The following is a 22956-nucleotide window of genomic DNA, read 5'->3' as shown; positions in this document are numbered from 1 at the left end:
CCTCAGTAAACATTTTAACACGTTTATGGTGTCAGTTATTACTCTCGAGTAGCATTTATTTTGTAAATGCATTTTTTGTAAACCATTTTGAGTAAAATAGACAATAAGCTGTGTATGCTAGAGCCTGTGGACACACTGTGACTGACAAGTCGCTAGCATAGTGTCTGAGTTTTCTTCTTAGAACATTTAACCCTTCACAATGTGTTTTTGTTTATGTAATGTTATGGTTCCATAAAAATATCTTGTTTAGTGTTCAGAAGTACTAAAAGACTCAAAGGAGTTGGTTATTAATTTTTAATCCCTCCTAACTAAGCTAGCTAACTAGCGCTACCTGATAACTGAGAACTTCAACATCCCAAAAACCAAGTTGTTGATGGCCAAAATGCCAAACTCAAGGCTTCAAAGCCATAGTCCAAAAACTAATTAGTGATGTCATGGTGCATATGTCCACTTCTTATACAATCTGTGAATATAGCAGACCTCCACATGTTGTAAGAGCCCATTATTTATACTGTAGGTGGATGTGCGGGGTACTTTTCGCATGTTTATTATGTATGTATATCAATTTATTTAATGTTGTTTAATTCTATTCAGGGAGTGTTTTTAACACCCGATTGCTGCAGCAGACAACACAACACCATGTACCTTGAGCTATGCGTTATTTGGAAACCTTTCATGTTTCATTTTTGTCAGAGAGCTCTAAATTCAAATAACTTTCACCTCTACTGCTCCACCCACCTCTCCATGACAGGGCTCACATGAACGTGAAACAAAAACAAAAATCACTGCTGCCTTCTATCTGACACTGTTACTCAGCAACCACATTTCTCTTTGCACACATATCATCAGAGTCAGCTGCTGTAGCGGGCCTCTAGGCCCAGTGTTAGGTTTCACCCTGACAGGAAGGTGAACTACAGTAGGACAATCATGAACACGCAGCTTTTTCCTTCAAGTTCCTTGAAGTGGCAAAAAAAAAAAAAATCCTGTTTTTTCCCCAGTGTGATTCTTATTTGTTTAGACCATGAAATGGTTAAAAATGGTAAAATGTTGTCTATAGTTTCTCGGAGTCCAGGGATTTTAATGCATCAGGGACACAGGACTTGTCAACATCACTGACATATAGTATAGTTGTGACATTACAGAAGTCCCGACAACTCGTTTACAGTTGAATATGACTGAATATAGGTGTGCAATTCTCTGTGGATTTTGCATTTTGATACTTTTACATTATTTATATATCAACTAGACCTATCTATAATGAAGAAAAGACACGAGAATCTCACTTTTTACAATATGGGGCATTTAAATTACTTGTTTTGTCCCAAACGGAACATTAAATAAATAACAATAAAGAGATGAGTTGACTGGACGGACACAAGTCTATGAATGAGCTACCTGATCCATCAAAATGCTGTAGGAATGCATCCCTGTGTATGTATGTATGTATATATACACTGTTAACCTTCACCTTATCAATACATTTCTGTCAATAGTTGTCCAAAATCCTTATATCCTTCAAATAATCTGCTAAAACAAAGCACAATTCATATTGCTATAAATGAATGAAGTCTCCATACAGTCTGTAGCTGCTGTTTGCTGAACTCTTGACCCCTTTCCACATTAATTCAGAGTCTGTATGATAACACATTAGTCATAACATGATGAGTCATTTTCCCATGTGAATACATTGTGTGAGGCCACATGAAGAGCAAACACATTAATGAGGGGAAGGATAGATGGAAACAGCACTTGTCTTCTAGATATCTTTCTGCTGTGGTAATCTAATTCCTTCTCCATCTCCTCTCCTCTCTTCACCCTCTTGTCTCTCCATCTTCCCTTCTGCTCGACATCTGCCCTCTCTCCCTTTGTGTGCCTCTGCTACTTGTCATTTCCTCTCCCTTTTGATTCCTGTCTGCCTTCCATCCATCCCACTGAGCACCACCCTACTCCTGTTGACCTCCTAATTGAAATATCAGCTAAGGGAAGGCTCAAAGGGAAATGTTATTCCGAGGTAATTTCAGCGGGGCCGGGCTGTGCCTGTCGGTTCCTCTCCAGCGAGCTGAGCCGTCAGTGGAATTAGGTTACAGACCACGCAGAGATAATGAGATGTAAGGGACGACAGGAAGCGGGAAGGGGGAGATCAGAAATAAGAAGTGTCGATGTGTGCAAACACAAAGACACCTGGCCTAATGGGAAAATGAGGGCCACTGACAGTGTATGGGGGGTGGAGGGGGAAGATGGTGTGTGTACTTGTGTGTAGTTGTGAACTCAGGCACTTCCTGCATAAATTCACTGGAGTGCATTAGTTAATAGAGATAGAAGACAGTGGCAAACTTGCAAGATTCAACCAACTGGCTTAAAGTATAATTCTGGTTTATTACAACTTGCCTCTTATCTTGGTAGATTTGGCCATGCTTCCGATCATTGATAAGCCAGCAGTGTTCAACAGGTACATTGCAGTACATTTAACTTTAATTGTTGTTCTATGTTCTGTGCCATTTAAAATGTATTTTCTGTATCGTATTGCATGTATTTAACTGTACTTCTTGGCCAGACCTGCACTGAAAAAGAGGTTTTATCCCAATTGGTTTTGTCTGGATAAATAAATACATAAATAAATAAATAAATAAATAAACAGAACTGTTTTGTCTGAGCTCGATCGCAAGAAGCCAACATTGAGTCAGACAACAATTAGCCAGTGTGATGCAACACACCAGATAACTGTCATCTGTAGATTACATCCTGTTTGCCGATAGGCTGATTGTAGTCAACAAGGCGAATATACGTAGGCCGATACGTTTTGTTGTATTCACTATTGTGGACTTGGTTTATCAGAAGAAGTGGCTTTTATCAAGGACTGCTGTGAGAGTGAAACATCAACATTCAGCAAATCTGCCATTGTTACCTGGGAGTAAACACAAAAATCACACTTTATACATAAAGGCCTTTACTTAATAAGTGTTATCATAACTGATAGAAACTATGGACAAAGCTATAAAAATAAGACCCAAATTGTAATGAAGCAGAATTATCCTGTAAAGGGATAAAACATATGTAATTGTTTGATCCCAATTATAACACACAAAGTTATATCTAAGTATATTTGAAACAAAACAAATGACAAACTCTTTGAAAAACTACAAGAAATGTTAGTCCTCAGGCAACCAAGCCTCCACATCCATTAAGCTGTCCAGGATACAGGACTGTAAAAGATTCCACTGTTACAGGCACTGTGTCTGAGTGTGTGTGAGAGGGAAAAGAAATCCAAGAGAACTGCAAATAACAGTGAATGTGGCAGCTGTGCAGGAGCTGTCATCATTCTAGTGGAGTGTGTTTTTGTGAGTGTGTCTTACAGATTGTGCACAGAAGCATAGAGATGTGCAAGTCTCACCGAAAGACAGAAAATGCCTGGTAGATAAGAGGCACTTTTCAGTATAATAAACTATCACATCTTCCTTATTTCATTATCACAGACTACTCCAGATAAACAGTGTGCATGTGTGTGTTGCATGTATTTCTAAGTATGCATGTGATTATACTAACAAGTGTTTGCACTTTATTTTTCTGTTGGATTGGTCTAAAAGCAGAAAGGAGCTTATGACATATGCTCCATCCCAACAGTCAGACTAAACATGAGGAAGGAAAGGGTCACAACAAAACGAGGCTCCTGCAAGAGTTGCAGCCTCCCGGGGGAGTTGAAAGGAATTTTCTGTGGTGCCAAAATATTGCAAACCCTTTGGCTGCAGTCTGGTACCATTTCACCATGGAGCTGCGACTGTGGTCTTCAAGGTTCCTAATGTGTGACTGGAAGTGTGTTTGCGAGTATGGGCATGTGTGTGTTACTTTTAGTCTTAGATTGAGATGTGAGCGCAGAAAAGACACCCACAAAAAACAGTTTTGAGAAATCATTACTTGTTCCACACAGACGATTCTCAAATAACGAGTCGGCCAGGATGACGTTTATGTCTTTTTGTGTTTTATGAATCTAATAATGTTGCGCTTGTGCGTGTCTGTGTGCTAACCTTCTCCAGTCCTGGAAGTGCCCAGATCCAAATCGTCTCGGGTAACATTCTGGGAGTCCAGGTATGTGGCCGGCACCCAGCCCTGCTCCTCTGCTGTGCTGACAAACCACCAACCTAGAGAGAGAGAGAGAGGGAATAGGATGGAGAGATTAACATATATATATTGCCAACAATAATAAAGGTCTGAAGGATGACAGTGAGCATCACTCCCACACGGTGATTTACACCAAACAATGGAAATTATACGTCATTGTTGCTCATCTCCCAAATGTAGCACAATGTACCGTGACAATGGATGAACCAGCATTTGCACTGCTTCAGATTCAGCCTGTGTATGGGTGGGTAGTCAATGCTACAGTCATTATGTTGGTTTTGTCTGTATCAGCGGGACAGAGAGATCTGAGGTGCACTGCAAAAAAGCCAACTTGTATTTTTTGGCCTAAAACAGTGATTTAATTTGGTAAAACTTCGAAATATAAGTTGCTAGCGGCTAACTGATGCTAGCGGCGCTGCTTGTTACAGCTACAAGAGTAGCAATTACCGTATCAATGCTAACTCAAAACTGTGGTCGCAACATTAGCTGACATTTCATAGCGCCGTTACAAACGTGCCAATTCAACAGCACATTGCAGAAGTTAGCAGAAGTAAGGATTAAAAGTTATTACAATGTAGCTAACTCAAAACAAAACTTAAAATATTTAGTTTAATTGTCCAACTTAAAATTTTATCGAAGTTTGTTGCCTTGAAATTTTGAGTTCACCAAACTTTTCTCTTTTTGCAGTGTGGACTCATGACTGCTGGAAGTTTCACCTACTTGGAAAGCCCTCATCATTACAAAACCACACACTGGAAAATATGACACTTCAAAGTGTTGGGACCTAAAGCGAAAAATAGATCAAAAGTGGTTTAAAAAGCACTTGTTGCATTAATAATTTGCTTCACTTTCACCATTACTCATTATGAAATGTGTTATTCTGTTGCTGTATTGACCAAACACCCCAAAGCTAGTGGCTCCAAGCTGCACAAAGTAAGGGTTTACAGTGAAAAAATGTAAAAGAATTAAAGTCAGCAGCAATGCTAACAGCACATCTTTGACTGAATGGGTAATATCAGCATGGTGACAGGCTCACAATAATAATGTAAACAGGCAGATAGAGGGTATGGGCTTTGGGCTCACCAGAGTTTTTATGATTTATTCTGAGAGGAACAAAAAGTATTTACACCAAATTCCATGCTGGTCCATCCAATAGTTGGGGAGACATTTTTTGAAAAAAGTGTGCCAACTTGACTGTTGGGATGTTGGCGAGACGACTCAACAGGCATACACACACACGGCCACATATACAGATCAGGTGCAATCACCCACCCTACTACCAGGGTAGGACGGGTTAATGGTCATTTCATTGTCCTAGTACTTGTTACTCTGTTCAATGACAATAAAGTTGAATCTCATCATCTCATCTCATCTCAACTACTCATTGGAAGCCATGAAGGTATGTACAAAATTTTGCGATGATTAAGGCAAAAGTGTACGGAAGCGCATTGTATTCACTGGATAAAAAAAAAATAGACACCTTATCTCATAATTACGAGATCTTTTCTCGTAATTACGAGATCTTTTCTCGTAATTATGAGATGAGATCTTTTCTCGTATTATGAGATCCTGATCTCGTAATTATGAGATCAGGATCTCGTAATTACGAGAAAAGGTGTCTATTTTTTTTTTTATCCAATGAATGCGCTTCCATACAAGAGGATATATTTTAGTTGGGGAAAAAAAAGCTCAAATCAGAAAAAAAGGATCTATACTCTGGGGATAATGAATGTATTTCAGATATGCAGTCTGAACTAAAGTGGATATCAACCAATGGGCTGACAGACAGAAAAAGAACTGCTGGGCTGTCTACCTTTTTCCAGACTATCCATCATGTGCTTCTAAGACTTTCTGACTAATCTTGTGTCTTAAGGGAGTCTCCTGAAGGTTTCCCACTGTCAAATTAATTTAGTACCATGGCATCACATCACAGTGTTGCATTTCATTCAATTAAACTTGACTCACTTCATCCATACCCTGACCAGAGTTGTAAAGGAGAGATCATCCTTTGAGTACTACTGACTAATGACACTTTGTGGTCACATGTATGCTATCCTGTTACAGCATTGTTGGAGCTGACTTGACACATTACTAGAAAACACTTGTCACCTCTGGAACCAAAACCCAAAGAACCAGGAGGAATGTCATTTATATTTGGGATCAAATCAGTGTTGCTGAATAAGTTGAACAAGTAAAATGCGGAGATTTTATTTTAGTCACTCCAGCTGCTGGCTCAAAACCAATGCATGACACATTCTTCCCGTACAGTATGGTACAAGCTGGCATGACAGCTGACTCTGTCTGAGGCAAGGATGAGGATGATGATGTATCACAGCATTTTACTTTTTTACCATGGAAACATGATAGAAGACATATTTTTATTTGTGCAATTCTAATCGTAGCTTCACCTAAACTAAATTCCACAACCATCCCACGGATCTAAATTGGCAACCTTCTGGTCTAAAGTGCTGACACTGGTCTCAAGTGTGTGAATGCATGTGTGATTGAGTATGTAAGTGCAGTAGAAGTGACAGGATTACTGGAGAAAGATGGGTGGAGACAGAAAATTAGAATGAAAATGGCAACAACGTTTTTTTCTTTCTACAAATGAGCCCAACAATTATGTCATCACTGCTCCAATGTATTTACAGCCATATGGCTTACTTTCTAACCCATCACACCCTTTTTTATTACACGGCGAGACCCCGATCACATTAACACATTATTATAAATGATGTGGAAAATATGCCTGTCAATGTGCTGCATCATAGGGAAAGTAACAGTAATGTTAACAAGGGGGAGGTGTGACTTTACTGTATAAAGCTAACACAGCATGAGTAACTATATACCATGGCCCCAGGGAAAGTGAAATATGGTGTGGACAGAGAGTGGACTTTATTTTTGGATAACTGCATGGCTATGTTATAAACGAATGCTCATACCTACCAATGTAATAACTTATATTAGCTTAACTTATAAACAATTGCTAAGTAAATTATTATACCATAAAATAGCTTAACATTATGGGGATTGCTGTTTGAAAGGCCATAGTAGTAGTCCATAAAATATTTTTACCTTTTTCCTTGGAATGATTGTGACAATGTGATTTATTCTTGACAGATGAAGGGTTTATCTTCTCAAAATGTAATTAATCAATCTCTTACAAACTTATAACAATGAAAATTAAACTACAACTAACAGAGGGTTGTGTCTGAAAACAAAATGACATGTATTAGCAGTATAATCCAGTTTGTAGCTCATATGGAAATAATGCATTACTTCAGGTTGAATGTGTTATTCAATGATAACTGTGCAATTTGTTTTGCATTATTACTATTTCACACTTTAGAGTTCCTACTTTGATTTATGACAAAGTCTAGTTCCATATTAGTATTAGTATTATTATTATTACTATTTATAATAACTATAACTGTCAGAACTGGGGGAAAAATACCACAATCCAAAGGTATTCAATATCCAATGAGACAGAGAAAAAGATACTTGCGTTCCTCTAATCTGTTGAAAAGCAGCAACGATGAGAGAAAAAAAGCTGCTTTCAGAGATGTCAACCACACTGTCCTGACATAACCCGATATATATCTGTCAGTAGTGAAGGGACAACGAAGCTTTGTGAAGCATTTGCTTCATTTACGGAGCGCATTAAATGGCGCTCTTTGTTCAACGAAGGGTTGAAAACACAGTCAATTACCATTGCTAAAGACTTTTTTTACCCCCATCTAGTGGGTTAAAAAATAATGGACAAAAAGACGAAAACGACATGAAAACATTTTCACTATAATTTTAGTTAGTTTTAGTTAGTTTTGTAACCACACAATACAGTTTCAGTTAGTTATCGTTATTTGAAAAACTCTCGTTTTTATTTTTATTTCAGTTAACAAAAATGTTTTTTCAATTCTAGTTTTCAATAACTATAATAACCTTGGTTTACACCATGAGTGGGTTTATGATTTTGCCTGCCAGTGATTATGACCGGGATCGATGTGTAGGGGCTAGTCATGGAGAGTGTACCTGATTCAAGAGCAGTGGTGGAATGTAACTAAGTACATTAACTCAAGTACTGTAGTTAAGTACAATTTTGAGATATTTGTACTTTACTTGAGTATTTCCATTTTATGTTACTTTATACTTCTATTTCACTACATTTTGAGGCAAATATTGTACTTTTTACTCCACTATATTTAGCTGCCAGTTTTAGTTACTTTTCAGTTCAAGATTTAACATAAAAACATAATTAATATGAAATGGTTGCTAACATGTTAATATGTTTTAAATTGAACATCATAAGAGTTTATTAGTAAAAATGAGCCCTACCTTGGGAAAATTAAAGTGGTCCGTACATAAATGCATCAAAAATAATAACCCAACAATATATTTTTAGAATATATAAAACAATCCAAGGGGGTCCATTCTGCATAAAAAGTACTTTTACTTTTGATACTTTTAAGTACATTTTGATGCTGATACTTTTGTACTTTTACTTCAGTAAGTTTTGAATTCAGGACTTTTACTTGTAGTGAAGTAATTTCACAGTGTTGTATCAGTACTTTTACTTAAGTAAGGGATCTGAATACTTTTTCCACCACTGTTCAAGAGGGGTCAGTCAGTCACGTGAGTAAGTGTGTGTTGATTCCAGCTGGTCGGCGGCAGGTTGTGATTGGTCTTGTGATGCAGGATGGTGTGTGAAATGTTTGAAGACAACAGGCGTGCTCCCTGAGCTGAATCCCATCATGCCTAAAAGAGCCACGGCCTATCTGTCAGGCTCATTTCCACGTTCAATCACTTACTACCTATTTCTTGAGTGTTTTCACACGCTTTTCACAGGTAATCAACAGCTAGTTTACAAGTAGTGTCAATGTATTAAGGAGCATTTGCAGCTTTAACAGTCGTAAAAAAAAGCTGCAAATGCAGTAGTTCCTCCTAGAAAACGAGTGCTGAGCTCCATTTATGCTACAACAACTACACTTACAGGCATTAAAATATTATTGGGTTGACACTTAGCAGACCACAGTAGAGGACCCCCGGGCCCCTGCATGTGGCCTCATCTCTCCTTATACCCATATAAGCACAGTGAAGCCTGAGCCACCCTGACTCTGACAGCTTATGTGCAGCATAAAAACTCACACACCCAAAATCGCACTGAAATACTGACTGTCCTGAATTTCCCCACGGCGAATCATGTCTCGCAGTAAACACAGGAGTTAATTCAACGTGAGGGCCTACAGACACATGGGGCTATGCACAGTAGCTGCAGTGTAGCTCCTCCAGCCTGAGCTTCCTCACAGTCAGACTAAGGCCTCGTTCAGACTGCCAGCCAAAATCCGATTTTTAGCCCATCCAGATTGGAACTGGATGGCTCTTTTGAAGTCTGAACAGTCACAAATCATATGAAATCAGATTTTTGCAGACCGGATCGAAACCACCTTCAGGAGGTAGTTTCAGATCGCATTTGGACAGATGCGTCTCAGTCTGAACCGCTCCAAACACTCAGATCGGTTTTGACTGTCCGTGACGTCACTCTACGCGTATCGCCGGCAGCACGGAGACGAGGTGTCCACTGGCAGCCGGGCCCGACCATATCATGCGGCCCGACGGGGGCGTCTATCCGCCCGATTTCTCCCCTGGTGCGTCTGAGATGTTCTGCACCTCTACTGGACAGTGATAAGGCCATAATACTGAGGAGACCTGCCTCCATCATGTTTGTTGTTGTTGTTCTTGTCGCTGTCGCTGTCGCAATTATATGACGTCAGACACTCTGACGCTGTTACTATAGCAACCTGTCAGATCAGTCAATAATGTGGCCCAGTCTGAACAGAGCCCTATCCGATTTGGACACTTGCTAAAAACAGTGTGGACAGTCAGCTCTAAAAATCTGATTTGAATCAGATTCGCCTGCAGTCTGAACGCAGCCTAAGTTTCTGTGGACGGTGTGTACCTGCCTGCCGACTGCTGCGGAGACGTTACACTCCAGTTTGGCTCCAGGAGAGGTCAGCGCAGTTCATTTTGGACCCGTCTGAATCAATTTAGGACCCTGTTTGGCCTTGACTGTTGGAGGTAGAGGGTTCATATGAAATTGCGTTTGACACCATGACAGTTATACTGTGCTCATTAAATCTTACACCATAGCTCCTGGTTTCAGAAGCCAAGTGTTATAATGAATAGTGCTTGCCACTGTGTTAGGACTTATAAGACTCAGGACTTTCCTTCTGGGGGGGGTGTTAAAGGTTAAAGAACTGGGCCGTGAGCGGACAATTTAAATTAAGAAATTAATTATGATTTTCTGTTGTATGCGTTCATATGTCAAGTGTTGGTGCTTCAGTGGAGAGTTTGTCTTTTGATTTCCTGAAGGTTTTCATTTATTTTCTTGTCTGCTGCATTGTGAAAGGTCCGCCTGGCAGTAAGAATAGCTTCCCCCCATGTGAAACACATTAGGGCTTTCATAGGCTGATTCACTGCAACTGCTTAAAAAGCTAAAGAAGAATTGGAGCCACCTGTACAGAGGAGAACAGTAGTTCTTCCTCTCTTTAGCCCACCTGACACATGGTGGAAAAACAGCATCATAAATCTCCTGCGCTGAGAGAGGAGTGAGGCGACTGCCATCAACAGTGGTGGATCTTAGTTATCTTATCTTCAGTAAGATAAGGTTTATATACAATGACACTGTAGGTGGGCGTGTTTTCAGAAGAATCCTTGCACAGGGGAAGGAAAGAAGTTAAAGGTCTGATCATTTGCAGGCAGCATTAACATACTCAACCTATTAAAAATATTAAAGTAAGAATGATGCAATTTCATGTTAAAATCCCAGCTGCAGCACTGTCCACAATAAAGACATGTTTGATTGATGCCAGAAGTTCAAATGTGAGTAATTAAACTCATGAATGAGTTTCTCCAGACCGGTAAGTATTAAAAGCTGATTCAGTTTTTGAAGAAGTTGTTGAAGAAAAACAGGCAGCCCACGTTTCTTCAGCTGTACTGCTGATCAAAGCTGACATTAGAAACAAAGATTATTCCCAATATATTAAAATCCACCTTCTAAAGCTATTAAAGCTCACTTGAAAGGGACAGTTCACCCGTAAATAAATCACCCTCTTACCTGTAGTGCTATTTATCAGTCGGATTGTTTTAGTGTGAGTTGCAGATTGTTTGAAATATCAGCCTTAAAGATGTCTGCCTTCATTTGAAAATAATGAAACTATATGGCCCTTCACTTGATAATCAAAGTGCCAAATATATATTTGAACAACTCAACAGCAATGACTCTTTCCAGAAATCATGACCCCATTACTCAGGATAATCCACTGACCTGGTTGTGAGCAGTATCATGTAGGAACTTTCCTAGAAAGAAAATAGCTCAGCTTGTAGAGCGATGAGCACCAAGTGCCAGATTGTTCCATATTTGTGAGAACGCAGACATCTCTAGAGCCAATGTTTCCAATACTCACACCAAAACAATCTCAATTGATAAATAGCACTACTGCTTAGAGGAAAAAAACATTTATTTTTGATTTGGGGGCGAAATAATCCTTTAAGTCACGCTCTGCTTTACAGTTTTTTGGGGGTTTTCAGGGGACAAATATGTTGTACAGATATGGTATAACCAGTTGTGCAAATGCCAAGCTGGGAGATATTTTTTGCTTTTTTGTCTTCTTCACATATGTAACTCCAACATCCCAAAGGCCAGAAACAGTCTAGCAGCCTCTCTGTCTTACTCACACACGCCAAGCTTCAGACTACATCGTGTGCACACATGGTAGTGCGAGGCAATGTTTTGACAGGGCCCAGTTTCCCTATAAATCCAGCTCTGGAGAAAGTGGGCACAGTAAAAGCAGATAAATGAGGACCAGAAACTGTGCTGGACCCCCTCAGATATACACATCCACTCTCCTCTCACAGAGGGTAGAACAGACCAGAGACAAAGGGTAAGAATAACAAAATGGAGAAACAGATGTGGGTATAGAAGACTGAAAAAGAAAGACAGAAATGCAGTCATTCTCAAACTGTAAAGCCAGTTGGCAGCAGGGCAAACCTGGGTCCTGAGAGAAGTGGGCTGACCCTCATGTGTGGGAAGGCTGTAGTCAGATTACAGTTTTCACAGAAAATCTGTCCCGTAGGAGGAGATCTGGGCCAAAGATTGGCAGCCAGATGGAGAAAAATTACTCAGAGTCAATTAAAGCAAAGCATAACTTGGCTCAGCATGTTCATGGAATGATGCATGAACTGACCGGAGAAGTTCAGTGAGGGCGGGGCAGGCAAATAACTGCAAGGCTGAATACAGTATGGCGAGACAGACAATGGACAGTAACCTGTTTGTTGATGTTTGTGCTGTTTGCTGCAATGCCTAATGGCCGGTGTACACTTTACGAGGTAGGTTTTAATTTGTAAAAGGGCACTGTGAATCGATTTACTTTTACACACCGTCCCAACTTTGTATTAGCAACAGGGAACGTCACAAGAACCAATACTTTAATAACAAAGTTGATGCAAAAATTTTGAAAACGTTACTGTACGGTTTATCTACTGAGATGATGCGGAAAGAAGACCATGTCAACAGAATACCATAGTTGAATTTCAGCTTCCTTGCACATTTTTAGCTTAATAATCATTGAAACAGCAGCTAATGTTCATAGTAAGAGCAACAAGTTTAAGAAATGTGGTGAAAAAAAAAGGAGATGAGAAAAACTGACAACAAAATGAGAGTTACAAATGTTGGTTCTAAAATGTATTGTCTAAGTATTTCATAATGTCTCTGGCAGTCGGAAAAAATAAAAGCAGATTTATTGTTTTGTTTTTGTCTTTTACCATTATATTGAATTTGGTATTGTGAACTGTAGTATCAACTACTACATTTGTGGTATCACAACATCCCTAAAAGCAACACACCGAAAAGTGTTTTCATATCTCTACTTTTTGGTCTGGATCCTTATAACCACAAACATAAGGCCAAAGTTTCAGTGTGTTCACATTCATTCTGCCCGGAGGATCTACCCATTCCACTTTCAACAAGATCTCTAACCTAAACGACAGAATAGACAATTGTCAATACCATCCATAACAACACATACGAGCATATTCGCAGCTCACTGTACCGCAGAGCGTTCTAAAAAATACCATGCATGTCATTATACATACAGTAAATAAATGTATGTAAATGAAGGTAGTGAAGTAGTTACCAGGGTGACGTAGGCCACTGAAGTCACATAAAAAATGTGATTCACTAACCATGAGCCACGGAATTTAGATAAAAAGTTGTTTACTTTTGTTGTCGCATGGGACACGAACGCCGTTCTACTGGGTGAAATTCTGACATTTGTTCAACCCATCCATCTCTCGTGCCAAGTGTGACATCCAATATTTTAAACTCCACATCGCTGTCAGTCATTACTACTAAATGGTAAATGGTAAATGGACCTGCACTTATATAGCGCTTTTCTATTTCCTTTGCGACCACTCAAAGCGCTTTACACTACAGTCTGCGCTCATTCACCCGTTCACACACACATTCATACTGGTGGCAGAGGCTACCCTAAACGGTGCCACCTGCCACCATTGGGAATTCATTCACACACCGATGAACGCAGCATCGGGAGCCATTTGGGGTTCAGTATCTTGCTCAAGGATACTTCGACATGTAGGCTGCCATGGTCGGGGATCGAACCACCAACCATCCGATCAGAAGACGACCCGCTCTACCAACTGAGCCACAGCTGCCCATGTCGGCAAAACCAGCAGAGGACAGTCTAAAACATTATGCAAGTCGTATTGAAGTTTTTGAGTCGAAACCGGTCTCTCCATTTTGGACCCTCTGTCCAAAGTTTACTCTCGCACCACCCTCTGGAAAAGAAGTCTCCATTTTGCATTCAGTTTCTCTTTATCTCTCAGTGACATTGCCCTGAACTATGCTGAACATGTTCCTAACATCCTAAATACCTTCTTTCCACCTCAGGACAACTTTTATATTGTTGATTCCAGTCCTTGCTGGAAGAAAAACAAAATGGCTAGTATGTTGCTGAAACTAGAATATGTATATGGGTCTTGGAGATAAAAACATGGTCAAATGTTAACTTCCAACATATGGATGAAAAACAACAGTGTTATGATATTCTTGCCTACTATGGAGCTCAGAGTGGCTTCAAATAAAGCTAAAGCGCACCGTCAAAGGGATTGAAGTTGTGATCAAAGACCTACTTAAACAGGAGAAAAGATAGACCTTTTCCTCTGAGACATGACAAATAACTGCACATGTACATGTACATGGCCTACTATGGAAAAACAAGAGTCATGCTGGTCAAAGCCAGTTGGTGGGGAGGGTGGGCTCAACAGCAGCGGCAGCTGTGAAAATGGAGAACAGGACAAATAAAAGGTGTTCAGGTAATGAAGTGCTAACTGTAGAGCCATCTGCACATAGAGCAGAGTGCTGCTGTTTTAACAGGTTGAAATCATCATACCTTATTATTGGTGGCTGGGTCCACAGTGGGTGTGAGTCACATGGATGAGCAAAGCAATCCTAGAGTCCTCTCGACTTGAACCTGAGCTATAATGTGAGGTATTCGATAGGATGAGAACATGAGTGCTCATTTCCTGTTAGGTGTCAGGTCTTTTTATTGTCCAGGTGCTCGCTGAAGTGTAACCCTGCCTACTTCTTTACTGAAAGCACACACTAAAATAGAACAGATCCAACAACCATGTTGTGTTTTTTTCTAAATTGATTTACACGCTCTTGCTAGTTTGTCTGACATAACAGACCCAACTGTTCTGGAGGATTTATGAGGCGCTCAACAACTAATGACTAATATTCAGAAAGGTTATGCAGCAACACCTGCTGTCTCCCACATTCATACACACACACGCAGCACAAAATATGAATATGTAAGACGGAAGAGGGGCTGTAATTGGCATTTCTTACAGCGTTGAGCTCTAATTGGAGGTTCTAGCTACACCATGTTTTGGCAGGCAATAATTGGCTGCTTTCTCCCGCGGAGGGAAAGTGGAGGTCACAGCGAATACAGCAGTAAGAGCAAGATTATCATTGACCGTCACAGGCCTGGGCCCTGTAGGAGAGGTTTGGAGGAATGGCAGATGCATTAAGTGATGCAAGATCCAAAAAGTAAGGGTGAAAAAAAAAAGGCGAGAGGTGAGGAAGAGAGCAAAATAGTGAAGGGGAGACAGAGATTAAAGGAGTGGTACTGTATGAGGAAAGCAAGAAAGAAAAAAGACAAAAGAGGGAGAGCCAGCAGATGTTTGGCTTGGGCTTCAAAGCCCTAGTATTCCATACAAATTTCCCATCCAAAAACAACACCGCACACTTTCCTTTCGGTTTCTCATTTTTAGGATCGTCAAGAGGGTCATCAGACGGTTTTGACAGTGATGTCTGTTATAGATGTGAGGGGGGACCCACAAGGTCACTGTCATTCTCGTGTCCTCCTCTCAGCTTCTAATTAGGAACAGATCCCCTGGAGAGCAGCGAGCGCTGGAACGCCAAGCTGCTTTTCAGGGCAACATATTGAATTGCAGTCTTATCTTTCTGCAGAGTAAGCAGAAGGGGAGATTCAAAGAATATACAACAATTGTTGCTGTTGAAAACCAGCTGTGAAATCAGTATTATCTTTAACACAGACTCCAGCAGCTTCATTAACATGCAACAACACTTTTCGGACTTAGATCCTCATCACCATCATTTAAAAATACCCTTTTATCCATGCAGTGGATACACTTAGGAGTGTACAATTGGAGTGAAGTGAGTAAATCACATTTCCACTGCAATTACAACAGTTGACAGTTTTTCCACAATACATTGGTCCTTGGCACTCTTTTTTGCTCAAATTTGAACACATTTTAAGGATGGGTCCATCATTTGTTGTTTTGTTTTTGTTGTTGTTGTTTTTTTATATCATTCTGTGACTTCCCTGTAGTGTTCCTTATGTATTCAAATCCAAACATTCACTTTTTCTCGAAGTATCTTTAAGTCCGAAATTCCTTTATTTTTTTGTGATCAATGTTTTATTGGTTTTTCCATTTAGTTTAAAACAAACAAACAAGCAGGTGTGGCAATCATCAATTGGGCAATAATAGCAACAGCAACAAAGAAGATAAAATGGTAGTGTAGCATAACAAACAAAAATAATAATAAATAAATAACAATGTCAATACTACCAACCAAACATATCAACAATATTGAGTGTTGAAAAATAAGAAAAAGGAGAAAAAAAAAATAATAATAATGAAAAATAGATAGACAACCCCCCTCCCGCCCCCCAAATTTCAAGGGGAACACAGGCTTTGTCTCTGTGAAGTACACCGATGAACATACAAACACACATGTGAACACACATATATACACATAGCAGTTCAAAGCTTTTAAACAAGCCTCAACCAATACTGCCCTCAAAACCCAACACCTAAAGGGCCCTTGAAAGGGGGCTGGACCACTTTAATGGAGTCAAAGAAACTGAAAGAAAAAAAAGGGGAGAAATAAATAAGAAAATATATACTCGGAGTGCCACAACAACCCACCTACAGGACCCAAAGTAAGAAAGGGAGATGGCTACAATAAAGGTTTTAGAGTGGAGATGGCATCACCCCAACATGAAATGATTTCAGGTTTGGCTAGGTGAAAGTTAGCTGCCCAATGTTCCATGATGGCTATATCTATCTAATCTAACAACCATTTATTTAAAGATAACAAATGAGGGGGTTTCCATCTACATGCTATCAGCCTTTTAGCGGCAGTGAGACCAGCCAGAAAAAGGCGTTTAAGTAAATTCCACCTTCTGAAAACTTTTTCCTACATGAGCTTAAGTAGGCATTTTTGCATTTAGATCCTTATGCATAGCCACTGTGTATTACTAATAGCAGTTTGTGATAGAGTAAGGAATATGCTGCTGTTGACCCAGCGTTAGTTCATAACTGGAACGGAAAGTCACACAGTAAGACAACCTAACAGATTGAGGCCTTGGTGTTCTGCAAGGTAAAATTACTGTGTTTGTCAAAGAAGTCTGGTGGCTCAGAAGACAGTGATATATACTGCTGTGGATGGGGGCCACAACAAACCTATTTTAGCCACCTTAAAAGAGGCCAACTTAACCCTTAAATGGGCAAGCACATGTAAAATTTTGGGAAAAATAATTAATTGCTATTTTCTAATGTATCTAGGCTAAAATAACACAATTTCATAATTTTTTTCAAAATATGACCTTTATTTTTCATTTTACAGTTTGTATCTCCCAGGATACATTGTCCGTTTAGGGTATAAATTTACCATTTTACAATTATTCAAATATTTCATTTGGAAACTTTAAAAACATATTATAAGCAATTCATTAGCTACTCTTTTTAATGTCTTGTATACAAAGTTTCAAAAAATTGTTTGATGGTGCTTCCAATGAGCTGACATGAATACAAGTTCGTCTGGTGAGCAATAGTCTCAAAGATGTCGTCGTCAAAGAATTTGGAGAAGTATGTCAGTGGAGTGGATAGCTCATCTGGTGCAGTGAAGCAACTTGATGTAACTGTACACTGGTGCTCAAATTTAGTTTTTCTCCACCTATTGAAAAGGAAAAAATATATACTTCTCAGCCTGCTCCAGGGTGCTGGAAAGGAGGCTCTGGCCGATTGTCGAACCTCAGATTCAGGAGGAACAATGTGGCTTCTGCCCTGGCCGTGGAACAACAGACCAGCTCTTTACCCTTGTGAGACTTCTGGAGGGGTCATGGGAGTTTGCTCATCCAGTCTACATGTGTTTTGTGGACTTGGAGAAGGCCTACGACCGTGTCCCTCAGGGAGTCTTGTTGGGGGTACTGCAGGAATATGGGGTACCGGGCTCGTTGCTACGAGCTATCCGGTCCCTATATAACCAAAGTGAGAGCTGTGTCCGCATACTTGGCATAACGTCAAACATGTTCCTGGTGGGTGTTGGCCTCAGCCAGGGCTGCCCCTTGTCTCCGATTCTGTTCGTGGTTTTCATGGACAGGATCTCAAGGCGCAGCCGGGGGAGAAAAGGATTCGGTTTGGTGACCTTAGAATTGCATCTCTGCTTTTTGCAGATGATGTGGTTCTTTTGGCTTCATCAAGCCGGGACCTCCAGCACTCATTGGGGCAGTTTGCAGCCGAGTGTGAAGCGGTTGGGATGAGAGTCAGCACCTCCAAGTCTGAGGCCATGGTTCTCTGCAAGAAAACGGTGGACTGCCCCCTCTGGGTGGGGAGAGAGGTACTGCCCCCTCTGGGTGGAGAGAGGTACTGCCCCCTCTGGGTGGAGAGAGGTACTGTCCCCTCTGGGTGGAGAGAGGTACTGCCCCCTCTGGGTGGAGAGAGGTACTGCCCCCTCTGGGTGGAGAGAGATACTGCCTCAAGTGAAGGAGTTCAAATATCTCGGGGTCTTGTTCACGAGTGAGGGTAGAATGGAGCGTGAGATGGACAGGCGGTTTGGTGCGGCGTTGGCAGTGATGCGGGCGTTGTACCGGACCGTCGTGGTGAAGAAGGAGCTGAGCCTGAAGGCAAAGCTCTCGATTTACCGGTCCATCTATGTTCCAACCCTCACCCATGGTCATGAGCTTTGGGTAGTGACCGAAAGAACAAGATCGCAGATACAAGCGGCTGAAATGAGCTTCCTCCGTAGGGTGGCTGGGCTCAGCTTTAGAGATAGGGGGAGGAGCTCAGACATCCGGAGGGAGCTCGGAGTAGAGCCGCTGCTCCTTCTCCTCTAAAGGAGCCAGTTGAGGTGGTTTGGGCATCTGGTTAGGATCCTCCCGGAGTTCCAGGTCCAACTGGTAGGAGGCCCCGGGGAAGACCCAGAACATGATGGAGGGATTATATCTCTGACCTGGCCTGGGAACTCCTCGGGGTCCCCCAGGAGGAGCTGGACGTCTGGAATGCCCTGCTTAGCCTGCTGCCCCTGCGACCCGGCCCCGGATAAGCGGAGGAAAATGGATGGATGGATGGATGGACAATATTTGCACCAAAATCACTGGATTTCTTACAGAACAATTCACTATACTACTCTTTTCGTTACCTGAACATCTTCCCTCTTTTACTGTGGTTTCCTCCCTTTTCTGCCTCGTCACTTGAGCTATCACTGAGCTGGTCACTGCTGCTACTGTCCTGATTCTGGCCCTCTGTATATAATTCATCTTCCTCATCTTCTTCACTGGTTCCCTCATCTGAATCAGATGAACCATCAGGTGGCAACACAACAGATGCCACCTCTCTCTTTCTTGCACCATAGAAAATACTGGTAGAAATTCTCTGAAAACATATGTACACTGGTGAATTAATCAGTAATACACATTCAAGAGTAAAATAAAGTGTAATCAATATTTAACACATTTTTATTATTGATTATCTGTTGAGTATAGGGTTCAAAACATAAGTATATCTGAGAGTGATTATGCCTGTTTTTATACCCCTATCTGGACAACGTATCCCCCAAGATACAGACATTCAATGCCTGTTTATGAAAGACATGTAAATGTCATTCATTATTTTTCAACAAGAATACACAAAATTATGCTTAAAGAACAATATTTTCAAAAACAAATTCCCCCAAAACATAATTAACAAGAAAAATAACAACTCTTGCCTCATGGCCAGTGTCTCTGTCCACGTAGGCTGCCATTTTGGAGTTTGACATGAATGTATCAATTTAGTTTTGAATGCTGCCATTCAGTCACATGACTTGGGTACTTGACCCACCCCCCCTTAAAACTTTCTCATGATATTAAGTGCAGATACTTGATGCCCCTCCCCCTTACAGCCTGCCAAATGTCTGTATCCCTCAGGATACAGAAACCATTTAAGGGTTTCATTATCAGTTTTAAGTGTATGATAATAATATGTTCACCTTTAGCTTTACCTGTCAGACCGGCCTTTATGATGTGTGATGTACCTTGTTTGGTTAGTTAGCTTGTCTTATTGTGTGATTTTCAGATCTAAACTAACATGGCATCCACAGCAGTAAGTTCTATGCTGTGCTGCTCAAATGTTGACTCAGTGCTAGCCTTCATAGTTCACTGTGATAAGCTACATCATTGCTTTTTGCCAAGAATGAGAGGGCATTCCCATGGAACTTTAAATATCACATATCTTATCAGCAAACTACTACATCCATGCAAATGGGTGAGTCAGAGGAAGCCCCTTACTCCACAACTACTTTTAGAAGTAAAGTTGTTGAGTTGCTTGATTGCCTAACACAATTTAGGAAACATTAATGTTATAAAATTTGCCTTAAAAATGTCAACCGACAATGGTAAATACAAAGTGTCTCCACTACCCAAAAAGAACCCTTTCTCTGCTGTAAAATATCACTAATAGAATCCACTTGAATTTTCCTTCACCGTGAAACTGTATTTTTAATAACAACCACCACCAACATGCTGGGGGTGTTTCATATTAAAAAGATTTAATTTTGGGGTGGGATACCACTTTAAGACACTTCAAAGCTTGTCTTAAGTTAAAAATAGGATACATGAGGAGCACCCAACCACGTCCATGCTGTTTCTTTCTGGAAAGTTAATGTCAATTTCAAGGTTCTGGTCTTTATTGACGCTGTAAGATGGAAGCTTTACATCCCAGTTTGAAGCTCATGTTACCTGGTTGAAGTTTTCATAAAACGCAGGGGTCTTGTTACTGAGCCAGACTTGTTGCAAGTGAAAGGGGATAGGCGGTGGTGGGGCTTTCAATAACTAGTGTTGACTACACATCACGTTCAGCGGGGTCAGGCTAAACCTCTGCATTCATCCTCCATATGGTACATGTGTGTGTGCTAGCCCTCTAGCTAAAATATTCTCCTTCTCACACACCCCTGTGTGCCGACACTGACATCATGCACATTAAAGATGAAATGTACAGCATACAGCAGTCTGTATTTATCTCTTTGCTATGATTATTAAAACATGCTGTTTTTACCCTGAGCCCCTGAAGGTGGTTCCGTGGTCAGCTTCAAGTAGACTCTTCTGAGCCTTTTCAATCCCCAGATTGTCTGAGCTTAACTCTAAGAATGATGCATTTTATAACGCCTAAGGGGGGAATCTAGATAACACGGCTAAGTTAGGATGGTGTGAGAATGATACCCAGCCATCTATTGGCTCAAGACATACCACCCTGATTGATGTTGGCTGTCTGTTCTATAGCCTAGAGGCAATGTTAATGCTCGCCTCTAGTCTCCAATGTGAACTCCGTCCAAAACAGCTTTTTCTGATCCAGAACATCCTCTAAGCTAGCCTTTAGTACACCTTGATTAAACACATTGGCTACATTTCAAAGCCAAAGGCGAAGGGTACGTAAAGCTATCTCTATTCAAAACCTTTTAAAACTAGCTCCAGAGAAAGCTTTAACTTGGAAATAATGCATCATTTGCAATTTGGCACTTTGATCATTTTATGGTCTTAACAGTCCATTTGATATTTTAAATATTATTAATTCCACAGTTTAGGGTGTTTGAGTTTTATTTTACAATGTTTCTATAAACCAAAGATGTGAGAAAAAACGGTGCAAGGGTGGCAGAATAGTACTGTCTAGGGTCCCCCGAAGGGCAGAGCTGGAGAAACACGGCACAAAAACCTGGGGTGTCAAACGGACAGCTAGCCTAAGCTTGTGACTGGTAGCTGATGGTCAACTTAGGGAAGCAGCTAAAGTTCCCACCAAACATTGCAAGGACGTCACTTAGGCCAGACTTGGTCTTAACATCAGATTCTTCCAAGCATGTGGTTATAATGGAACTCACTGAGGGGTCATGATGGGCATTATAACTGAATGATCATGTTCAATAATAATGAACTTTGCCTCAAACATCAAAACCAGGCTCTTGTGTATGCCTTGAGATCACTTTTCCACCAAATTAGGTTTCTTGGAACCATGGTGCTATCTAGTGAACCAGCTTTTGAGCAGAACCACTGCAATCAAGGATCCTCAGCAGAGGGCCCTTCAAAGCTTCCTGGTGCTAAGAAAATAGTCTAATATCCCTTTTCCACCAACATGGAACCATGTTTAGTAAATAGTCTAATATCCCTTTTCCACCAACATGGTTCCATGTTGGTGGAAAAGGGATATTAGACTATTTTCTTAGCACCAGGAAGCTTTGAAGGGCAGGTGGTCCAATATATTGGTAGTTATGTAAAAATGTAACTCATCAATGCTTTCATTCAGAGGAATTTCTTGACACTTTCCAGTCAACACAGAAGCTGAAATTATTTTGTAGCCCTAAAGTAAGATTTACGCCAAGATAACTCCAGCTTATAGTGCAAATTACCTAATGCAATGTAAGGTTCTGATACTAAATTTTAGCTCAATTCTTTCTCTTTATGAAACGTATCTACATACAGGGAACAGTCTCGAGCTAGACCAAGCAAAGCAGTAAAGACAAACCTTTGGAAATGCATTATTGTGAGTGCTGCCAGCCTCAGCAGATCTCCTGGCCACTGGGTGGGAAAGGTGTGGTGGGGAAAGGTTGCCAAAACTCCTGCCATCAATTCTTTCTCAAACAGCAAGCTATCCCACACAGCAGTGACAGATGCCATTTTCATGTAGACCACAGCAATATCAGACTGAAGGCCACAAAAATGTTGTTATCATTTTGCAAAAAAAACGGATTAGTATTATCTAGCAACACAACAGGAGGTTGTACTCTATGTGAGGTGTTCAGTCAGGTCCAAAGAGAGGTAAGCCAATCTTCTTAATCTCTTTAAATCAACTGTGACAAAATGCCCCTGAAACTTGGCAGCGAGGAGGGCCAAGATATTTGGGCAAATGGCTTCTCCGGCTGGTGTTGTGGCTTGGGCGGTACACTAACCCAAAGGATCCTGTTTGCAGTTTAGCGTCAAGGTCCTCCTGGCA

The 22956-nt window shown here is 40.7% G+C and overlaps 1 protein-coding gene across 5 annotated transcripts in view; it reads right to left on the bottom strand.

Moving 5' to 3' along the window:
- sh3pxd2aa (SH3 and PX domains 2Aa) overlaps positions 1 to 22956 on the bottom strand; it is a 144498-nt gene that overhangs the window by 25826 nt on the left and 95716 nt on the right. For all 5 annotated transcript variants that reach the window (XM_059329820.1, XM_059329827.1, XM_059329834.1 and 2 more), the window contains one exon: positions 4023 to 4136. In XM_059329820.1, coding sequence (XP_059185803.1) covers positions 4023 to 4136 — 114 coding nt within the window. The remainder of the gene's footprint in view (positions 1 to 4022; positions 4137 to 22956) is intronic.

This window comes from Centropristis striata, chromosome 1 (genome assembly GCF_030273125.1).
Source record: "Centropristis striata isolate RG_2023a ecotype Rhode Island chromosome 1, C.striata_1.0, whole genome shotgun sequence".
Classification (NCBI taxonomy): Eukaryota; Metazoa; Chordata; class Actinopteri; order Perciformes; family Serranidae; genus Centropristis; species Centropristis striata.
The sequence above is the reverse complement of the archived record's forward strand: the minus strand, read 5'-3'. Positions and strand labels throughout refer to the sequence as shown.